At 39.8% G+C, this 21219-nt stretch overlaps 1 protein-coding gene across 8 annotated transcripts in view; it reads left to right on the top strand.

The window, feature by feature from the left end:
• ELMO1 (engulfment and cell motility 1) overlaps positions 1-21219 on the top strand; it is a 550854-nt gene that overhangs the window by 165453 nt on the left and 364182 nt on the right. For all 8 annotated transcript variants that reach the window (XM_073809835.1, XM_073809833.1, XM_033863159.2 and 5 more), the window contains 2 exons: positions 3749-3918; positions 14500-14535. In XM_073809835.1, the coding sequence (XP_073665936.1) occupies positions 3749-3918; positions 14500-14535 (206 nt within the window). The remainder of the gene's footprint in view (positions 1-3748; positions 3919-14499; positions 14536-21219) is intronic.

The following is a 21219-nucleotide window of genomic DNA, read 5'->3' as shown; positions in this document are numbered from 1 at the left end:
AAGTAGGAAGGTGCAGGAACTCCTGGCTGACCGCTTTGATTTCCTCAATAAAATGTGAGGCAAGATCACTGGTGTGAGGGAAGCAGGGGATGGGGGAGTTTAAGGAGAGAAGAAAAGGTGTGAAGGAGTCATTTTGGAGGGACATAGCAGACATTCTAGGAAAGCGTAGTCTGGTTGCTGGGCAATATTGAGTGTACATTTGAAAATATCTGTGAAACCTGTGATCCTAAGGACATTTTAGATTACTTCTTAATTGGTATCACGGACCCGGAACCATTCTGGAAGTTTCTTGGGAATAATTTTAAGTAGGACCTTAAAGAATAGAGATGGTAAATACCTGGCACACCTGTACCATACATACCCGTTCTGTGTTCACCTGTGATCACTCGGAGGCTGTTTCCCTCTGAGCCCGGGCCCAGAACTTTCTCAGTCCAGGACATTAGGCAGTCACACTGAGCTGTCTGAGGGGCTCAAGGCGAAACTTGTTTTCTATCCTTAGCACAATTCCAGAAAATAAAACTTACTATCTGATACAATCACCCATATAGCTGCTAGACTCTTTTCAGTTGTGCTAACTGCTTGAAAAATCAGAACTAAGGTTATTTTATTTTTAATAATGTAGATTCCCCCCAAACATAAAAATATTGCAGACTCATGGAATATTTGAAAAGTGAAGCCTGCTACAAAACATTATGTAGAATATTACAATTCATAAATAACAATGGGTCATATCTTGATTTGTTTCCTTGGGTTGTATTTATGCAAATATGTGTGCATATATATTCATTTATTTCTTCATGCACTTAGTGGAATTTTTTTGAACTCCTGGTAAATGCCACGCTCTGTTCTAGGTACCGGAGATAAAGTGGTGAGCAAATCTGACATACTTCTTCTCCTTTACGTTCCAGTGGATACACGCCCACACCCATACACATATACCTCTGCCCCTCAAACAAGAAAATATATTTGCATCCTCCCCTTTCTCCTAATATTCCATCATGAAGATGTGCCCATGCTATCCTATATTCTCTGAAAGTTTCATTTTTAATTCCATATGATATTTCATCCTATGACTATACCATGAGTTTTTTTAACCATTGTCCTATGTTGAACATTTTGGTGGCTTCCAGGGTTTGAATCTAATGCTATTTTGAGAGCTCCAAAGGTACCACACATCTGTCTAGATATCTAAATGCATCCTTTCAGTCAGGGATGCTCATCACCACCCAGGATTCCTCCAGCTCCGCTGCTCATGAACTCCTTAGGCCGCCTGGCCCAGTCGGCTTGCCTGTCCTCACCTCCTGCCACTTTCTCCTTTGCTCTCCAACCCCAGATACATTGGTCCTCCTTCTGTCCCTCCAGACATGACGGACTTGTTCCTCCTGTACCTCCTTTGTACTAACCATTCCTGCTGCCCAGAATATCTTCCTCGGCCCTTGCCTGATGTGCCTGACTCCTTGTCAATCAGATCTCTGCATCAATGTCGCTTTTTAGGCTGCTTGTCCCTGAAAACCACTCCATCTTAAAACGCCACCCGTCACTATCTCATTCCTCTTTTAGGTTTTGCTATGAACTCAGCGATATTTAATTTCTTACTGTTAATTTGTTTTATTCTCTGCCCCCCACCTCGAGGACGTAAGCTCCAGGAGGGCAAGAAGCTTGCCTCCTGTTTGTTGCAGAATCCTAAATATATAGAGCAACGCATGGCTCAGAGTAAGCTTCCAGGAGTATTTGTTGAATCAGTGAGTGAGGATTCTGTCTCTGATTTTGAAGGGGCATAGCTGCCCAGGCTCTATCTTAGCTCCAGCATGGACAAGCTGTGTGACGCTGGGCAAGTTACTTAACTTCTCTACACTTCCATTTCCTTTGTAAAATGAAGATAATGAAAGCTCCTGCCTGATAGATTGAATGAAGTCCTTCAGGAAGATATTTTGAATAGTGGCTCATAAAAAACACTAGGTGGGAATTCCCTGGCAGTCCAGTGGTTAGGACTCCGCACTTTCACTGCCGAGGGCCTGGATTCGATCCCTGGTCGGGGAACTAAGATCCTGCAAGCCACGCAGCGCGGCCAAAAACTGAAAATCTCTAAGTAACTGTCAGCTGTTTTTATTAGTAGTATTAACAGCACCAAACACTATTAATTATGACAATGAAATCATTTTTGAGTCCTCATTATTATCATAATCTCTATAGTAAATGCAGACTTCCTGCTGGGAGAAAAATGTATTTTTCAAGGAATTCAAAGTGACTCACTTGGTTTAAATATTGTATGTTACTGTTAATGCTGTATCTGCATTTGAAAATTTTGGAGAATGGTACATCTTTGAACAATGTAGAAAGATAAATAAAGTGATTCTCCCTTTCTAAACAATGGAATTTAGGGTTTGAGCCGTTTGTCAGCTATATGGGTATCAGTGAACGAGTAGGAAAGGTTCTTATTCTCCTGCACCTTCCTTTGCTTCCTTCTTCTATTCTAGTTTCTGATGCAAAATGTCAAGTTTTGGTTATAATTACATGGGAGACCATAGTATATGTCTCTGACCAAGTGATAGCAGTATGGGTTTCATCTGTCTTGGTCACTGAAGGATTGCATTGGTTTCCCTGCTGAATCCCCTTCTTTCTGCGGGGCTGCTTCCAGGTGACAGTGAAGGGAAGCTGGACAGGGAGGAAGGGGGCACTTGGGGTGGAGTCCCTTTGCTCTCAGTTCCTGTGTGGGTTCTGTTTTTTCTGCTCTGCAATCTTAGCCCTGTTATAGTTCACATGGGGCTCCTCTGATATTTCTAATCAGTTTCTCTTTGGGAGAAGATGCCTCATTGTTGGGGTCAAATATACCTTCTTCCCCTTTCTCAGAAATATGACAAGTTTCAAAGGAGAATATGAGAATGGCAGAGTGCTTCAACCATTGCAGTTTTGAGTTAATAACTACAAAGATATTCAGTTATTTTTATTAAGCAAAAACACAGGCAGAAAAATTTATTATCTTATTTTTCCTACCTTCTGTCCCAACTGAAAGGTAGATATGGAAACCTTGACTGGGTGAATGAGAAATACAGAAGACACATTATTATCTAGAAGTTCAGCTCCTCCAGTATACTTCTGTCCTGCATGTAGAAGCAACATGCAAATGCCTTAAAAAGGGGAACTTTAATTGGAGACAAAGCTGCTAATTTGGTTGCCTAATTATTTAGGCAATAGCTAATGCACAGTGAAACACGAGTTGTTGAAAAGTGGAATTTACAAGCCGCATTGTGCTGTGCTGGAAGACTTTCCGAAACCCAGAAAGATGATTTGGGTGTCTAATGAAGCTTTTAAACATTGTGTGTAGGCAGTTATTACTCAGAGTATTGACGGAATGGGTGAACATGCTGTATAAATTTGTGTAATTGCTTAATTAAGCAAATAGCTTTCTGTCATTTATAGATAATAATTTTACTTAAAAAGTAAACATTCTCCCCTCCGCACTGCCATACCCGCTCCATTTCTGGGGTTTTACTGTTCTTGGGTTCTTGCTTTTCCTTGAGATGGGAATATGGGTCCTGTCAAAAGAGGGCAACTGATTCCCGCTGTGAAATTGACAGGCATTGCCTGAAGGTGGAGTCATTATGATTGGAAACCTGCATTTGGTTTGTAATACTCATCTGGTCTTGTGCTTTTGGCCTTTGAGTCTTCATTTCTCAATGAGATGTTAATATTTTGTCTGTTGTGGTTTCCTCCGTGAATACTGTGCTTTGTTTTTGTCCCCGGTGAGGCTCAAAACGCCCACCAGCTCCATGAACGAATCCAGTCGTCGAGTATGGACGCCAAGCTGGAGGCCCTGAAGGACTTGGCCAGCCTCTCCCGGGATGTCACGTTTGCCCAGGAGTTTATCAATCTGGATGGCATCTCTCTCCTCACGCAGATGGTTGAAAGCGGCACTGAGTAAGCATCTTTTACCTAGACTTCCAATCTGTCCTGTACTTTGTAATGTTTTGGGTATTTGTTACTTTTCTTGTACTTGCAATTTCTAGTTTTAAATGCCAGGAATTGTCTAGGCTCAGGGAAAAAAAAATGGCGTTTAAGATAATGTGTGGTCTGTGGTTTCGTAATGTATCACTATGTTCTCCACCCACCAACTAGCCATTATCTAAGACAATCTCTGAAATTTTAGATTTATAAGGAAAAATATTAGTCATTATCTCTAAGGGCCTTTCCAACACAAATTATAATTCTTCAAAATATAAATCCCTCACATCCTTTGCTTATCCCTAAAAAAAGATTTCCTTCCCTGACTCCATTTTTTTAAAAAGTTAGAATACCTCCTTATGTTTCAAAGTCTTAAACCAGGTCAAAATAACATCCCTGAAGTAATTTTTTAAAAAATTAACACTTGACTGATGAAATACATGTCCTTAATTATTTATCATTAAGTACAATAAACATTTATTAGGTACCCATTGTGTGCAAAAAAGTGGAAGTTGGGAAAATTTTAAATGATGTGAACCTTGCCATCTAAATATTTATGGAGGCAGAATTCAGTTGAGGTACAATTCCTCCTGAGGGCTGGGAGTCTAGAGGTTGGACCAGTTACATCTCATGGAACCTTATAGGGGGGTGTGGGGGGAGGTATCAGTGAATGGGCCTTGAAGGAGTTTGAGTTCTACCATGAGCAAGGAAGGAATGGGCATTGGGGAGCTCACCTTCTCAGGGTAGGGTTTGATCTCTGGTGTGATTCTCTGGCTACAGAGCCAGATGGGTCTAGCTTTTACATGTGTGGACAGATAACTCCCTTGACCACAGAATACCAGGGTAGGGTCCACAGGACACTGCTCATTTCCGTATAGTCAGGTGCAACTGGTGAAGACTGTTAGAGCATGCCAGTTAGAGCATGTGAGAATGCTGAGCCAGCTAACTACATAGTAATTTGCTAAATAAATAATGTGCAGAGTTGAAATAGGCATTTGTTAGGAAAGAATAAATAGCACTTAGAATTGGGGTGTAAACCTGGGCCAGTTAAATCTCTCTTCAGTACGTGGTGATTTAAAGAATGACCTGCTGACTGTACATGGTAGAGACCTATCTTGACCCACTCCCTTCCTTCCTTCCTTTCTTCCTTCCTGTCTCCTCCTACACTTGGCATTATTTAGCCTCTGTAGTTGGCACTAATGAAGATTCTTTTTTTCCCCTCATTCAAAGAGAGCATGTTTTATAACAGCAAGAATATCTCCTGTATAAGAATGTTCTCTAGAGTTTGGAGTTGGAGGCCTTCATAAAGAAGTAGAGAAAATATCTAGGAGTGAATGGGGGCAGGGGAGTCAAATCCAAGAGGACTGGCAGGCAGGACTGGGTGATCTGGAAAGGCTCAATTGTAGACAGGTATCATTTATTTTTTTGATGATGACTAAAACTCTGCTCATTACATTTTTGGCAAACATCAGCTTAGAGTAGGGCAGAGAATCTCAAATCCTGGGTGTTACCAGAATCCAAAGTGGTTACTGAAAAATTGGGGTTGGAGCTTGAAACAGCTTGAGGAAAGTTAAATTAGTTTAAGGATCCAGGAGACTGGCCCAAGGAAAAGGAGAAAGAGGGTTCTGTCTTTGTTGGAAGCTCCAGCTGAAATCTAGGGTAGCGCGTGTCAGATCCCTCGTTCCTTGTTACTAGTGAGCAGTGGATTGCGAGTTGTGATTGCAACCACCTTCCCTGGTAACTGTGGACAACTTCATGGGACTGCCACATGTGGTAGACCCCTCTTCACGCCCACCACTGCTTCTGGTGGGACAGTGAGCCCTGGGAGCTTCTGCCTCCATCACATTTACAAGGTGTTAGATAAAAATGTAAAACTGTCCTCATGTTTATTGATTTATCTAAGTCCCAGCCATTGATGTATCAAAAACACTGCATCGGAGCCAGTCATAATGGAACCTGCTAATATTAGGTGGTTCTGCCACAAATACCTAAGTACCCAGGGGCTTAAGCTCTGGAATATTCAGAATGACATTGTGTTAATGCTTCCAAATTTATCAGAATTGCAATTAATTACAATTACAGTGGTACATACGCTGATAGCCAGAGTCCATGTGATATGCGCCCTGAATAGAGGACTGGAGCTGAGCTCCAGTACCTCTGGAGGTTGGCAGTTATATATTTGACAATGAGGGAAAATGCATGTTAGGGGCTTTACTTTTTTAGTTTCTCAGTATATTTGTTTGCTAGTGCTTCCATAACAAAATAGCACAGACCAGGTGGCTTAAAGAACAGAAATTTACATTCGGACAGTGCTGGTGGCTGGAAGCCCAAGATCAAGGTGTTGGCAGGTTTGGTTTCTTCTGCAGCTCTCTCCTTGATTTGCTAATGGCCACCTTCTTCCTAAGTCCTCACATCATCTTTCCTCTGAGCACAAGCATCCCTGGTGTCTCTTTGTGTGTCTAAATTTCCTCCTCTTATAAGGACACCAGTCAGATTGGATTAGGACACACCCTAATGACCTCATTTTAACTTAATCACCTCTTTAAAGGCTCTACCTCCAAATACTGTCCCATTCTGAGGCACTGGGGGCAGGGATTCGACATATGAATTTGGGGGGGGGACACAATTCAGCTGATAAGACTCATCAAAGGGACACTCCCACCTTGTGCTCCAGAAGAGAAAGAGTAAAAACTGGTACTATGTATTGTCTTGTCAACATTAGGACTTTTCATCTGTGCTGTTGCCTTACTCTATAATTCATCTTGACTTACTGAGTGACCCAAAGACTGATCACTGGGGACAGGAGGTCTGAATTATATCTCTATGTTTCACATGTTAATACTGAATTTACTTTATGTGGACCACAGTAACTGAATTCTTTTTTTCTATACTGTATCATCCTCATTAATATTTTAATTATTTATAATCTGTAAGCCATCCCAATTTGTTACATGCAGCCAGATTTCAGACAGATGAGCAAAACTCAAGACCAGATCTTGGGTGAGTTCCGGTTTGCATTGTCTCTTACACTTTCCCAACACACTATGTTACTGGGAAGGGATGATGTCTCTCTGAATCACCTTAGTGTGTGCCCTCATCACCATTTTATATAAGTTATAGGTCATGCTACACTTAGGGATGGAGGAAAGAGGGCACTGGTGCTGTACAACCTCCTCCCTTCCTTCTGCAAGGTCCTGCAACTCATGCTAAGAAGCTGCTCATTTAATGCACAGCTATTTTCAGATCTTTTGCTCAGATGAAAAAGAAAAGAGAAAGACACTTTTCTTAAAAGGAAACCCGGCTTCTCAATTAAACTTAAACAAGACTTTAATTAATTAACAGGAAACCTCTGGAATATAAACGGCACAAATTAAATAGACCCTACAATTTGGAAGGCATTTACTTATGACTCCTGGGCAGACTTCCAGCTGGGAAGGGCAGAGGTTTCCTGAGCAGGACCTGTGGAAATTTTTAGGAAACACTGAAGAAATGTAGCTGGAATTTTTCTGCTTACTTTGAGCTGTAATGAGATTCAAAGATACACTTGCCTGTTTGCCATTGCCCAAGGCTGAGCTTTTAAAGGTCTCTCTCCAGCTGGTACCAGGAGCGACGATGGGGGGAAAATTAGCCACAAAGGAGCAAGGGGAAGTGTCACTTTGGCAGAACACAGTGTCTAAAACTTGAATTTTAATCTTTCCATTCTTGTGGAATTTTGAAATTCCATGTCTAGTTTCAGCTTGAAACATCGATGTAGAAGCAAATAAATTTGTGGGGAAACTTGTTTCCCCAACCTGAGCCAGGAAATGGTGCCCATTAAGGAATGGGCAGTGGTTTTTTGTAAAGATTTCTCAGAAATTATATATTTTATTTTATTTGAAAGAAAAAATATTGTACCTGCAACTCTAAATCCATTGTAGTGAATAACACTGCTTTTCTTTGGGTTTTAACAAAACACTGTGTTCTTTTTCTATGCTGCTATGCACATAGACAATTGGACAGTTTACCCTGTGCCCTTCTACTGTTCACCCATCAGAAGAACAGGGGGAACATTTCCAAGAATGAAAGGATCCTTATAGTTTCCCACTTGGCAACATGACAGGAAAATTATGCCCTTGGAATATGAGTAAGCAGTAGCAACACTCTGGCAGAAAAGTTAAGAGTGAAAGAAATTAAATTCACATGTTTACGAAAAACTCATTTTTTTTGAATTAGCTTTTTCTCCTTAATAAAAAAAATACATTTATTGTTTAAAAAATAAGCAGAAGGAGGAGAATAAGAGTCATTTGTAATCTCCCTTTCCAGAGACAAATATTTTTAACATCTTGGTGTATATTGTTTTTGTATATGCTTTTAGATACACACGCACACACATACACTGGCTTTACAAAAGTAGAATTATATTATTCATGCTCTCTGTAGCCTGCTTTTTGTACCTAACAATATTCCCACGTGGTTAAATATTATTCCCCTCATCATTTTTGTTATCTGCCTATTAATTCATTTTTAAAGCTCTGTTGAGGTACAATTGATATGCAATGTAATAGGAGAATTTCAAGGATATGCAGAGTAGAGTTAACCATTCCCCTGTTGTTGGATATTTACACTGCTTTCAGGTTTTTTCAGGATTATGAACATTCTCTCATCAGTTTTTCTTTCAGCAGAATCTCTGTGAATATTTATTCTGTTGGAATAAAATTCCCGATTCAGAGGATATACACATGTTGAAGCTGTGTTAAATTAAGAACAGCCCCATAGCTTGTTGACGTGTCCTAATTTGTACTTTACCATTCATATCGGGGGTATGTCCATTCCTAACACCCTGGGCAATACTGGGCTGGCGTTTCCTTAGGGATTCTAGCTTTCCTAAGAAAAATAGCAGTGAGGTATTTGAGGAGCTTTCACTGATCTGGGGAATTTATAAGTACTTTTTATTTGCTTGGTTGGTCATTTCTCCGAAATTGGCTGTATTAGGAACAGGTCAAAGAGTCCCGTAGTTGTTTTAGAGATATGTAAAGCCCTTAAGTAATTGTCTTAAAAACAAACCACATTTGCTGTATAAACTATCAATCCCCTCCGCATTCTGTCATATAGATGACGCAGATGAGGATGTTTGGGTGTATGTATAGCTATGTGTGTTTGTGTTTATAACAATTGTCATTGTTAGCACACGAACAGTTTCATATTAAACTTCGATTATTCAGATCGTTTCCTCCTGGCTGGAATCAGAGCTGTGACTGTTTCTCAGGAGATGTGAAAATTGAGTTATGACCTGAATTAAGCACCCTGAAATGATGTCTTGGCTTTGATGTTGCCTGGCACCCACACTTGAGGATGGATTTGCAGGTTTTATTCATTTAGCAAAGTATATATTATTTAAGTGCTGAATATTCCTGACACTGGGTTAGGCACATGGGTGTATGTGTGTGCGTAGAAAATACAAACATGCATGACAGTTTGCGACTACGTGTGACATTTTTTGAAATTTTGTCTTCACACAAAAGATGAATTTCTTTTTTGAAAGTAACTTTGTTAACCTCCACGGACATGGATTGTTGGCTCTAACTCATGCTGTCGCTTCTGAGAATTCAGTGTCTCTTATAATCCTTGGTTGTTCTGGAAGGTCCAGGCCAGGCCAAATTCATCAGCGACTCTTTGCCAGCCGCCAAGCACAGGTCACACCATGTGTGTCTTGCACTTCACCTCGGACAGAGGCCATGGGGAGGAGCAAGTACCTCCCCAGACAGAGTCGGAAAGAACCTGCTCTGTGTGGTCTGTGGGCCCCAGCTGAGAAGCCTGCTGCGTCTTCCCAGCTCCCTCTGTCTGCTCTCCTGGAGCTGCAGTTAGCAGAGCTCAGGGAGTTCCAACTGCAGCAGCCCTTCTGGGGCCCTGCCAGAAATTTGCATCACAAACGCTAAAGGGGCCAACCGTCTAGGGCTTTGTCGGGGGTTGTGTGGCAGAAAATCCCTTATGCTGGAACTCCGCCTGGCCATCCCTTTTTGCTTTGTTTCTGTGTCTTTGTCTATCACTCCGGTAATGGAAATGAGAAGGGGTCACACAGCCTGTTTAAAGAAGAGATTATCTTCTGCTCGGGAAGAGATGCCATAGCTTGGGCTGAGGTGAGGGGCTTCTGATCACTGTGAAACATCAGTCTTTCGAGAATCAATTGTTCTCCAGATATGTTTCTTTTAAAGTGAGTATATATTGAGAGAGAGAGAGAGAGAGAGAGAAACTCAGTTAGGAAAACAGACATCACAACAAAAAGTTCGTCTTCTGCTTACGTTTACTCTGAAGCCAAAGTGAGGAAGTGGAGAAGTAAGAAACACTGTTTAGGCAATGAATTTCTTTCTGCACTCTGGTCAGGGAGAACTTTCTAAGGCCAGGGTCTGCTACAGGGGGTAGAACACATAGATAAACCTAAGGATGCTCAGGCCCTAAGCGAGAAAGTTATTTTGGAAAATTGCAGTGACTGCTTTATATGTTACACACACACATCCCACAGCATTAATTTTGTAGCAGTTCTGTTAAAAGATTAACTGAGGCATATTAAAAATTTTTAGAGTGTATTTGAGCAAAAATCAGTTAGAATCGGTCAGTGCCAAACTGGAAGTGGTTAGGAACACTCTACCCACCGGGGCTGGTGGGGGAGAGGGGAGACTCTTGTAGAGAAGAAGTGGAAGCAAAGCAAGGGAGTTGTTGGATTAGCTGTAGTTTAAAGTCTAGTTGGCTGTTTGTGATTGCTTGTCCTTAGGTTTCCATTTCCTAACCTGGAGGCATTTGCAGGTTTAGGGTTTTAGATTGCTTTTACAGGCCTCCAGAGCATTAGAGCCCCTTCGGTCTAAAGGCCTCCTTGTTCAATTAATTTAACAGTTCCAGACTTAATGGAGAAGTTGCAAGATCAAGTTTCACCAGTTGTCCTGTTTGTGTCCTTTACAAAGACCTAACTCCAGAGAGCCCCTGGCACCCAGTTGTCCTGTCTTCTCCTAATTGTTGCAGGAAGGGGGGGACTCCTTCCAGGGCCCGAGAGTGGGCTCTTGTCTAACACTCAGAAATGAATTGTCCTAGGAGACACATGTACTGACAAAGCAAAAGACTATTGGAAAGGGGAGTCCGGGCAGAGAGCAGCAGGGTCAGGGAAGCTGGGAGAGCTGTTCCTCCACGTGGCTCACAATCTCAGGTTTTATGGCAATGGGGTTAGTTTCCAAGTGGTCTCTGGCCAGTCATCTTGCTTGTGCTCATATTTGGACTGACTCGGGGTCCTTCCTGGTGGCACGTGCATCTCTCAGCCAAGATGGATTCCAGTGAGAAGGATTCTGGGAGGTTGATAGGACATATGGACTGGCCTCTCCTCCCTCTTTTCGGCCCCTCCCGAATTCTCCCGGTTAGTTTTTGGTGGCAGCACCTTATCAGGACCTCTTGTTGCCAGACAACTCATCCAAGTGCCTGGCCAAGGCGGGTGGTTTCAGTCTCTTGCAATCTGGAGCTATTCCTTAGTCTTTCCTTTTCTCTCATGGCTTTGACATTTTTTGAGATTAGAGGTGAGCCATTTTTAGAATATTCCCCAGTTGGGGTTTATTAAAAGGTAATTAATTAAAAGGTAATTATCAGGGAAAGATAAAAGCATGGCTTTCATAGAGATTATAAAATTGAATATGTGTTAAAAGATGTATTTTACTCATCTGATATGAGGGAACCAGGGAGATGTTTTCACTGGTTCAAAGGGAGAGTCAAAAGGGCACAAATTTATATGAAACAGAGCAATGTCGAAGTGAATTGCAAATGGAGACAAAACTGGTTTTTCACCTGCAGGGAGGAAGTTAATTAAATCACCACTAGGCAGGACAAAATATACATATGCATCAGTTACCTACAGCTTAAAGACAGCAGGGCTGGAATCAGGGCTGGATAACCCAGAAGAGTAAGCCAGAGACACTGCATAGTTTCCTACTGAAACACGAAGTCCTTTTTCTACAGGTTTCTCCAGTGTTTTCTTCGTTTAGAAAACATATGTCTTTGGCTAGAACATCACAGATGCTTGTGTTTATTTCGTTGCATCCTCTTAATGGCACATGATGTCTCTTTGTCTTATTACTGATGTTCACTTTGACCACTTGTTAAGATAGCGCCTTCCTGGTATCTCCCTGTAATGCAATGTCGCCCCTTTGTAAATAATTAAGAAATAATTTTGGAGTAGTTACACCATGGGAAATGGAAAGTGGTACAAATCAGGTTTGTATATTTTCTTCCAGAGATTTGGTTCTTCAACAATACTAACACACCACTCTTTAAAGCAATGTAGGCCATTTGTTCCCTGTTTTATTCATTGGGCTATAATTTATCACTATTATTATTTATTTTGATGTCCAGTTTGTCCCAGATATGGCTTTGGAAACTTCATCAAGCTGTATTCTGTGTCCTGCCTTGTCTCCCATTATTCTTTGAGCATTTCTGTACTTTTTGGCTCAGCGAAATTTTCCAGGCTTATCTACATCTTTCCAGCCCTGGACCGAGTCATTTCTCCAAGGAACCCCAGTTCCTTTTAGTGGAGGGTAGTGTTTGGCTCTTGCAAAAGGGCCCAAACTCTGCTCAGGCCTCCTTCCCCATGGCCACCTACTTCTTCCACTCTGCCCAATGGCTATTTGAAGGAGAAGGAAAGGAAGCTAACATATATGTGGATGAAAAATGTCTGCCTGCCATATCAGTAAACAAAGGACATTGTGGCCATCACGTCATCAGCCACTGCAGCTGCCTCCCACCACCCTGAGGGGGTTCAGGATGGAGAAAAGCAGGATACTGGCCCTAAATCGCTAAGGTGCATGTCAAAGGAATGATTTCAATGAGCCCAGACTGTTGCATCTTCTCATATATGGAAAAGCACTAAATCCATTAACTTAAGATGTCTGGTTTTTCTTTAGTTAACCATAATCTTTTGATGTTCTGACTCCCTGGTTTATTGCAAAACTCCTATGTGTCCCGGCTCCTCCCTTTCCTCTTTGGAGCCATCCCTCAGCACTATCTGAGAGGCTGCCTCTGGGACTGAGTCCTCAGAAAGTCCAGCGAATAAAATATAATTCTCAACTTTTAGGTAGTGCATTTTTTCTATATATATCAAATATATATATATATATATATATATATTTAAATAAAGGCAGGTTAAGGAGGGGGAAGGGCGCAGGAAGAGGAAGATCACCTTATATACATTTTTAACTCCCCAGGTTTTTTTTTTTTTTTTTTTTTTTTTTTTTTTTGGTACGCGGGCCTCTCACCGCCGTGGCCTCTTCCGTTGCGGAGCACAAGCTCCGGACGCGCAGGCTCAGCGGACATGGCTCACGGGCCCAGCCGCTCCGCGGCATGTGGGATTTTCCCGGACCGGGGCACGAACCGGCGTCCGCTGCATCGGCAGGCGGACTCTCAACCACTGCGCCACCAGGGAAGCCCTAACTCGCCAAGGGAAGCCCTAACTCGCCAGTTTTATCAAATACTAGATCTGATCTTCTCGTGGTCAGTTAGGTTTCTGAAGTGGTTACATTTTATGTGGTCGAAAATGTGAAACTTAACTTCTTCCGAATTGAGTACCTACTCTGCATGTGCCTGACATTATAGTAGTTGAGTTACAGAGCGAGCCTTTGCCTTCAGGTAGCTAGAAGGACAGTGAGATGTCCTAAGTCATGCAGCTGATGTATTCTCAGCACTGTGGACATGGGCGCCACCCTCAGTCTGGTCAAGGAAGGGAAATCAGAAGTCAGGGAGGCTGCACAGAGGAGCCTTGAATCAGATGAATTTGGGGTAGGACTTAGCTAGTCCGACAGGGAGGGGAAGGGTATTCCCCCAGCAGAGGGAAGAACACACTTAATGCCAGAGAAATGTGGCAGACTTGAGGAATGGGAAGTGGTTTGATAAGGTTAGAAACACTTGTTTCCGAATCTTTTTGACCTAATCTTTAGTTTTTAAAGAAGCATAATTGTCCTTTTTTACAGACATGTTTTGTTGATTGTGCACTTTTTTTGCAGACTACTGTCCCAGGGTTCCATCTGTGGTCCTGGAATTATTGCAATGTCTCACGGTGTCTTCCTTCAGAAGAAGCTTTTTTTTTTTTTTTTTTTTTCTCTTAAGAAAAGAGAAAGTAGAATTAGTGGGCATTTTACCAAAGAAAGATAATCAAGTATTTCTCCATTGTTGAGCATGTACTTAAGAACAACTGGACTAGTGTTTTTTGGCTCTGCTTTTTCATTGAAAATATGCCCCTCTTATTTCTAGGGATTTCCCCCTGTTGAATATATACCCATTCTGAGCCAAATGGAGTGTTCTTGTTGCCTTTACTCTTAAGTAAATGCAATAGGTTGGTTACAGTGGTTTAATTCCCATCTTTTGATTGTTTTGTATCATTAAAAAAAACACCAATTTATTGCTTGGAGAAATGTTTTGAAATGAATTAAGTTCTCTTAATGACTGTTAAATCTGCCCTATATCTCATCCTGGGCTTTCTTCGTGATATGTAATTTGTGTAAAACTCATTGCTTTCACACATGCTCCTTACGTGACTGTTTTTGAATTTTGCAGACGATACCAGAAATTGCAGAAGATCATGAAGCCTTGGTAAGAATTTCTGATGCGTTGATTCAGATGATATAACACTTCCTTCTTCTCTGCCTAATGAAACCCTGTCCTCTGACTGATTGTGTAACTATGTGTCTAGATGTTTTGAGTAAGTGATTTATTTTTGCTTTTTTTTTTAAATTAATTTTTTTTTAATTTATTTTTTTTTTTGGCTGTGTTGGGTCTTCGTTTCTGTACGAGAGCTTTCTCTAGTTGTGGCAAGCGGGGGCCACTGTTCATCGCGGTGCGTGGGCCTCTCACTGTCGCGGACTCACTTGTTGCGGAGCACAGCCTCCATCCAGACGCGCAGGCTCAGTAGTTGTGGCTCACAGGCCTAGTTGCTCCGCGGCATGTGGGATCTTCCCAGACCAGGGCTCGAACCTGTGTCCCCTGCATTGGCAGGCAGATTCTCAACCACTGTGCCACCAGGGAAGCCCCTTTTTGATGTTCTTATGAACAGGTTCTTTAAAAATTTATTAACCTTTTCTCTTTGCTTTGTGGTAGAAAGAGTATTTTATGTTTGTAACCATAAAATGATCACATCAGGATTGCTACCCTTCTCCTGGAGCAAGGCTAGGCATAATTTTATGTATTACTTAAAAAAAAACTTTCTTTTTTGTGGCCTATGTGATGTTCAAAGTCAAAAGTCTTTGATTTTCTTCAGTGGTTTGGTAAGAAAAAGATCCGCATTAAAAAAAATATTTAGGGCTGAAGTATGGAATGAAAATTATTTACTTTCAGTCTGAGAATGTGTTCAACCACCTATATATTTGTGAATTGCCTGATAATTACGTCTGGAAATCTCAAAACTTCTTTCTTAGAGTATTCCCTCCTCAGTGCCTTTATTATCCACTAAACAAGGTGAGTCCAAAGAGGATCTAACAAACTCTCTATAATAGGTTGAACAAAGTCCCATTTTGCTAAGTTGTTAAGTGTACAGTTTCGGTTTGAGAAGGAAGACTGAACAGTATCTGAAAATGGGCACCTTATTTTTTAAGCCTTCAGAGAAAATTCTGATCAGTGTATGATAGTGGTCTCAAATCATTCATCTTCCCCTACCCCTCCCACTAGAAGAAATATTAACTGCAGGAACTCTTCAGTTATTAAATTCTAATAAAGTAGAAATATTGAGTTTTTAGGGTAAAGCTTCTTAAACCTAACTTTGATATATATTTTTAATATAGTAGAAGCACTTAATGGTAATAGCGGTAGAAGCCATCTTTTATGGGAATTTACTCTGTCCTGGGCATTGTCTCAATGTTTACACTCGTTACTTCTAATTCACACTTTTATCCACCATACAAGATGAGTAAAATTAGAATTGTTTCCTTTATGATGAAGTTAAAATGAGGTGGTGTTGGGATTCAAACTGATTTTTTCTCTAACAACCTCATACAATTTGCTAATGCAGAAGAATTTTGGGCTCTGAAGCCAAAATAATTTCTTAAAATTTATCTGCCAGTAGTTTTAATCTTTTGGTATATAGAGGTGTTGGAAGTGTGACTAAGCGTGAATCATGATTTCCATTTATCAATCGCAGACAAAATCAATGCTCGGGGCCCTGGTAATTGCAAAGTAGCTTAATCAGACTAAGTACCATAGATAATAATTATAAACTCTAGACAAAATATTGCAAACAGAAACATCTAAAAACAAGTGTCTGAAGAAACTGTCTAGCAACTGAAAACAGACAGAAAGAAGTAAGTCAATCTTTGAGAGAACAAATAAGCCCTAGATGAGATTTGTGTGTTTACAGCTTTTTGCCTGAGGAGTCCTGCTTATCCAGGTATCATGGGGTGACAAGAACCCTCAGTGTTAGTAAGTTACTAAGAGGATATAGTTTGGGGCTGGCAGAGCGGCTAGATTATTAAGGGGAATCCATGAAAGGAAGGAGGCTCAGAGGGTATGAGACGACCCCATATCTATATATAAACTCTGCCAAATCTATCACTGATCACTAAAGTGTGAATATACGTGTGTATGGGAACCCCAAAGGGACCTGGTAAAATTAGCAACTGGAAATGGGAAGAATTGGGAAGAGATTTAAACTGTCACTCACTGAGGAGTTTGGAGTCTGATTCTAGCCAAGTTAACTTCCTACTAGAACAAAAACCAATTCTTCAGAAGAACAAAGCTGAACTATGGCCTTGGCAATGTTTCATTCCCAATGTTCAGAATACAGTAAAAAATTACTAGGTATATAAGGAATAGGAAAAGATGACCTATACTTAAGAAAAGAAATAAAGCAAGCAGTAGAGCCTGCCTTGAGATGACCCAGATGTTGGAAATAGCAGATGAAAATTTTAAAGCAATGTTTATAAATATATTAAAAGACTAAAGAAAAGCATTAGCATATTAAATTTGCAGATGGGGAGTCTCAGCAGAGAAATGGAAATAAGAAATAACCAATTGGAAATTATGAAACTGAAAAGTATAATATTTAAAATGAAAAATTCAGTGTAGGAGTTGAAGATGGCAGAAGAGACAGTAACCTTGAAGATATATCAGTATAGGTTACCCAATCTGAGGACTAGATAAGGTGAATAGTGAATAATTGACCTGTGAGATAGTAACAGTTGATTTTAAATACATTTAATTGGGGTCCCAGAGAGAGAGGAAAAAGATAACGGGGCAGAAAAATGTTTGAGGAAATAATGATAGAAAATTTCTGAAATTTGTTGAAAAACATAAATTTTTAGATCTAAGAAGCTTGTTGAGCCCAAGTGGGATAGATAGAAAACTATGCCTAGAAACATCATAGTCAAACTTCTGAAATTGAAGGATAAAAAGGATACCTTGAAGGCAGCCAGAGAAAATCAACTTATTACATTAAGAAAATGAAAATAAGAATGAGAGCTGACTTCTCATTAGAAATATGGAGGCCAGAAGGCAACCTCTTAAAAGTGCTGAAAGAAAAAAAAAAAAAACTTGTCAACCCAGAATTCTTTTCTAATAACTATCTTGGAAATGAAGGTGAAATAAAAGTACTTTCAAATAAAGGAAAACTAAGATGGTTCATTGTTAGCAGATACACACTACAGGAAATATGAAGGAAGTTCTTCAATTAAGAGGCTTCAGATCAGATCTGAAAAAGCAGGACCCAGCTATATGCTGTTTACAAGAGATATACTATAAATACAAAAGAACATGTAGTTTGAAAGTGGAAAAACATACACCATGTAACTGGAGATAATAATAAAACATTTGTTTTATTAATATCAGTCACAATAAGACTTCAAGGCAACATATTATCAAAGATTAAGAGAGATAATTCACAATAAAAAATGGTTGGCTCATTAGGAAGACATAAAGTGTTACATGTGTCTGTACCTCATATATAAGGCTTCAAAGTACATGAAGCAAAATCTGACAACTAAAGAGAAGTATAGACAAATCTGTAATCATGGTTGGAGATTTTAACACTCTTTTCTAATTTCTTTTTTAATTTCTAATCTCCCTTCAAGAAAGAATTTGCTCATCAACCCTGAGGAGTACAGTTAGCTGATAGCTTCCTGCTATAGCACGTCCAAGATCCATAACAGCTTTCAAACCAAGACCATACACGCTCTTTCTAGGCAGCCCCTAGTCAATGAGCCTGATGAGCACGGTGCACATACCAGGGCCTGGCCATTTCTGCCCATTGTGGGACCCCTCTAACAATCCGTATTTATACTGAGCTTCCTCTTGGGTTGGCTGGGACTGTCAGAGCTACGTCTGCGTCCTCTTTCCTTTCACAGGCATCATGTCTACCTCGCGGTCTGAAGGGTATTCTTACCCAGTCTTGCTTTGTGCCTCTTTATCTTTCACAAGCACCACCTATCTTCCAATAAACCTCTTGCTCTCCTTACTCCATCTCAGCGTTAACTGAGGACTAAACTGACACAAAACTGACCTATGAGGAAATAGAAAATCTGAATACCCACATCTGTTAAAGAAGTTGAATTCATTTTCAAAAGCCTTTACACAATGAAAATAGGTTACAATGGTGAATTTAATTATACATATGCAGAAGAAATACCAAATCTGCACATATGGTTTCAGAAAATAGAGGTAGAGGGGAAAAGTCCTCAGTCATGTTATGAGGCCTATGAGGCCAGTATCACTCTGATACCAAAACCTGACAAAGCCAATGCAGGAAATAAAAATTAATCAACAGAGGTGCAAAACGTATGAACAAATATAATCAAGCAATGTATAAAAAATATTTGTGGGGCTTCCCTGGTGGCACAGTGGTTGCGAGTCCGCCTGCCAATGCAGGGGACACGGGTTCGTGCCCCGGTCCAGGAAGATCCCACATGCCGCGGAGCAGCTGGGCCCGTGAGCCATGGCCGCTGAGCCTGCGCGTCCGGAGCCTGTGCTCCGCAACGAGAGAGGCCACAACAGTGAGAGGCCCGCGTACCGCAAAAAAAAAAAAAAGATTTGTGGCCTGTAAAGATGTAAAGATTTATCTCAAAAATAGTTTAACATCTGAAAAATCAGTCACTGTGATTTAGTATTTAGCAAAATAAAGGAGAAAACTTAAAGAGAAAAAGCATCTTTACAGATACAGAAAGTAGATAATAGATACAGAAAAAGCATTTCATAGCGTCCAACAGTCATTCATAAAAATTCTCAGCAATCGAGGAATAGAGGGAACTTCCTCAACCTGATAAAGACTATCTGCAAAAAAAAAAAAGCGTTATACTTAATGTTGGAAGACTGAATCCCCACCCCTCCCAATAAAGATTGAGAATAAGGCAAATATGTAGCACTTCTATTCAACCTTGTATTGTAGTTTTTAGCCATAGCAATAAGTCAAGAGAGAGTTAAAAGACATAATGATCAGAGAGGAAGAAGTAAAACCAACTCTATTCGTAGAGGACATGATTGACTATGTAGAAAATCCTAGGGAATCTATAAAGAAACTGCTAGATCTCATAGCTGAATTTAGCAAAGTTTCAGGATATAACATGAGTATATAAAAATGACATATTTTTATACCTTAATAGCAAACAACTGGAAAATGAAATTTTATAATTTCCATTTACAAAGTGTCAAAAATCATAAAATTCTTAGGAATAAATTTAACAAGAGACATCAGTATCTGTTCACTGAAAAAAAAATATATTGCTGAAAGAAATTAAAGAAGACCTAAATAAGTGGAGAATATACCATTTCATGGATTGGAAGACACAATATACTTAAGATAGCAATTCTCTCCAAATTAGGTTCAGTGAAATACAATCTTTTAAAAAGTAATTACGAGCCAATCCTAAAAACTTAAAGGAAATGTACTGGACCTAGAAGAGCTAAAATGGTCTTGAAAAACTCATAAAAATCAGTAAAGTTGGAAGATTTCATTAACTGACTTCAAGGCTTCCTGTAAAGTTAGTTATTAACACAATATGATATTGGTGTAAGAGGATAGACAGATCCATGGAATAGAATAGAGTCCAAAATTGATCCACAGTTAAATTTTCAACAAAGGAGCCAAGAGAATATATGCTGACGTAAGAAATGCTGTGATTCTAAAGGGTAAGGGAATGTCTGAAGGGCAACAGAAATCCATACATTTCAGTGTATATAAGTTTTACCAGAAACAAAATAAAATACTAGGGAAAACTCAAAGGGCAGGGTAGAACTATATTCATTAATTCTGGCAATTAGGGATATATTCAGTATGATTTATTAATATCTTTGAAACTGGTCTTTATTTTCATCTTTTCTCTGCTTCTCTTTTGAGCATGACACCCAGTGGAGACATTTGGAAGCACTATTCTTTTATAAAATTAGCAGCATAAAATTTAAATGCTTTGAGATTGGCTGAATTTTGTTGGAAAGAAGAGGGTCTCTACTGAATTGATGAGAAATATTTATTTGAATCATTCCAGCACACATGGTGTGTTGGCTGTGACATGGCTGTCAACCAGCATGTAAAGTTTGCAGTCGGCTTAATTTGTGTCAGTCAGTGCTGCAAAATCTTTAGCTTGGCACCTTCTAAAAAAAATAAACCAAACAAATAAAAATGCTCCCCGCAGGTGCCATGTGGTTGCTTTATATTGGTCGTCCTTTTAGCCTTGATCTTCTGCACCCAGCACTGATTTCAGAGACAGGACCCTGGCTCCTGCCTTCCCTCTTGGAGCCTGAGTCACTCCTCTAGCAGTGAAATAAGCATCTGTGTCAGGGTTCAAGAAGAGCTTTTATAGCTGCCTCATTTGAAATGAGATGATTGAGTCCGTTGATTTGGAAGGTGATACAGTTTTAGCATGGCTCTCCTTTTCTTGCAACTAAGGATTTGAAGTTGAATTTTGAAAAAATTCTCCCTCATGTAAACCTAGTATGCCATCCAGCAACCAGTTATAATGAATTATATATGTCATATATATACTATATGTATAATATAGTATATATGCATATTATATATTTTATAATATATAACATAACATATAAACAGTATATCTAATAACATTTATACCTATATATTTATAAGATACATATATATGATTATATATAATAGATGTCTAATAACATTATATCCATAGAGTATATAGTTATATATTTAAATATATTAAATGTAATTAGATAATATTTATATAAATATAAATTATATAACATTTATATAAAACATTAGATGGACCAAGAGAGCTCTCCTTCTCCAGGGCACCTTGGTGTGATGTGAAGAAGCTTCTCTCATTTGTCAGTCGT

This window comes from Tursiops truncatus, chromosome 9 (assembly GCF_011762595.2).
Source record: "Tursiops truncatus isolate mTurTru1 chromosome 9, mTurTru1.mat.Y, whole genome shotgun sequence".
Lineage (NCBI taxonomy): Eukaryota > Metazoa > Chordata > Mammalia > Artiodactyla > Delphinidae > Tursiops > Tursiops truncatus.
The sequence above is the reverse complement of the archived record's forward strand: the minus strand, read 5'-3'. Positions and strand labels throughout refer to the sequence as shown.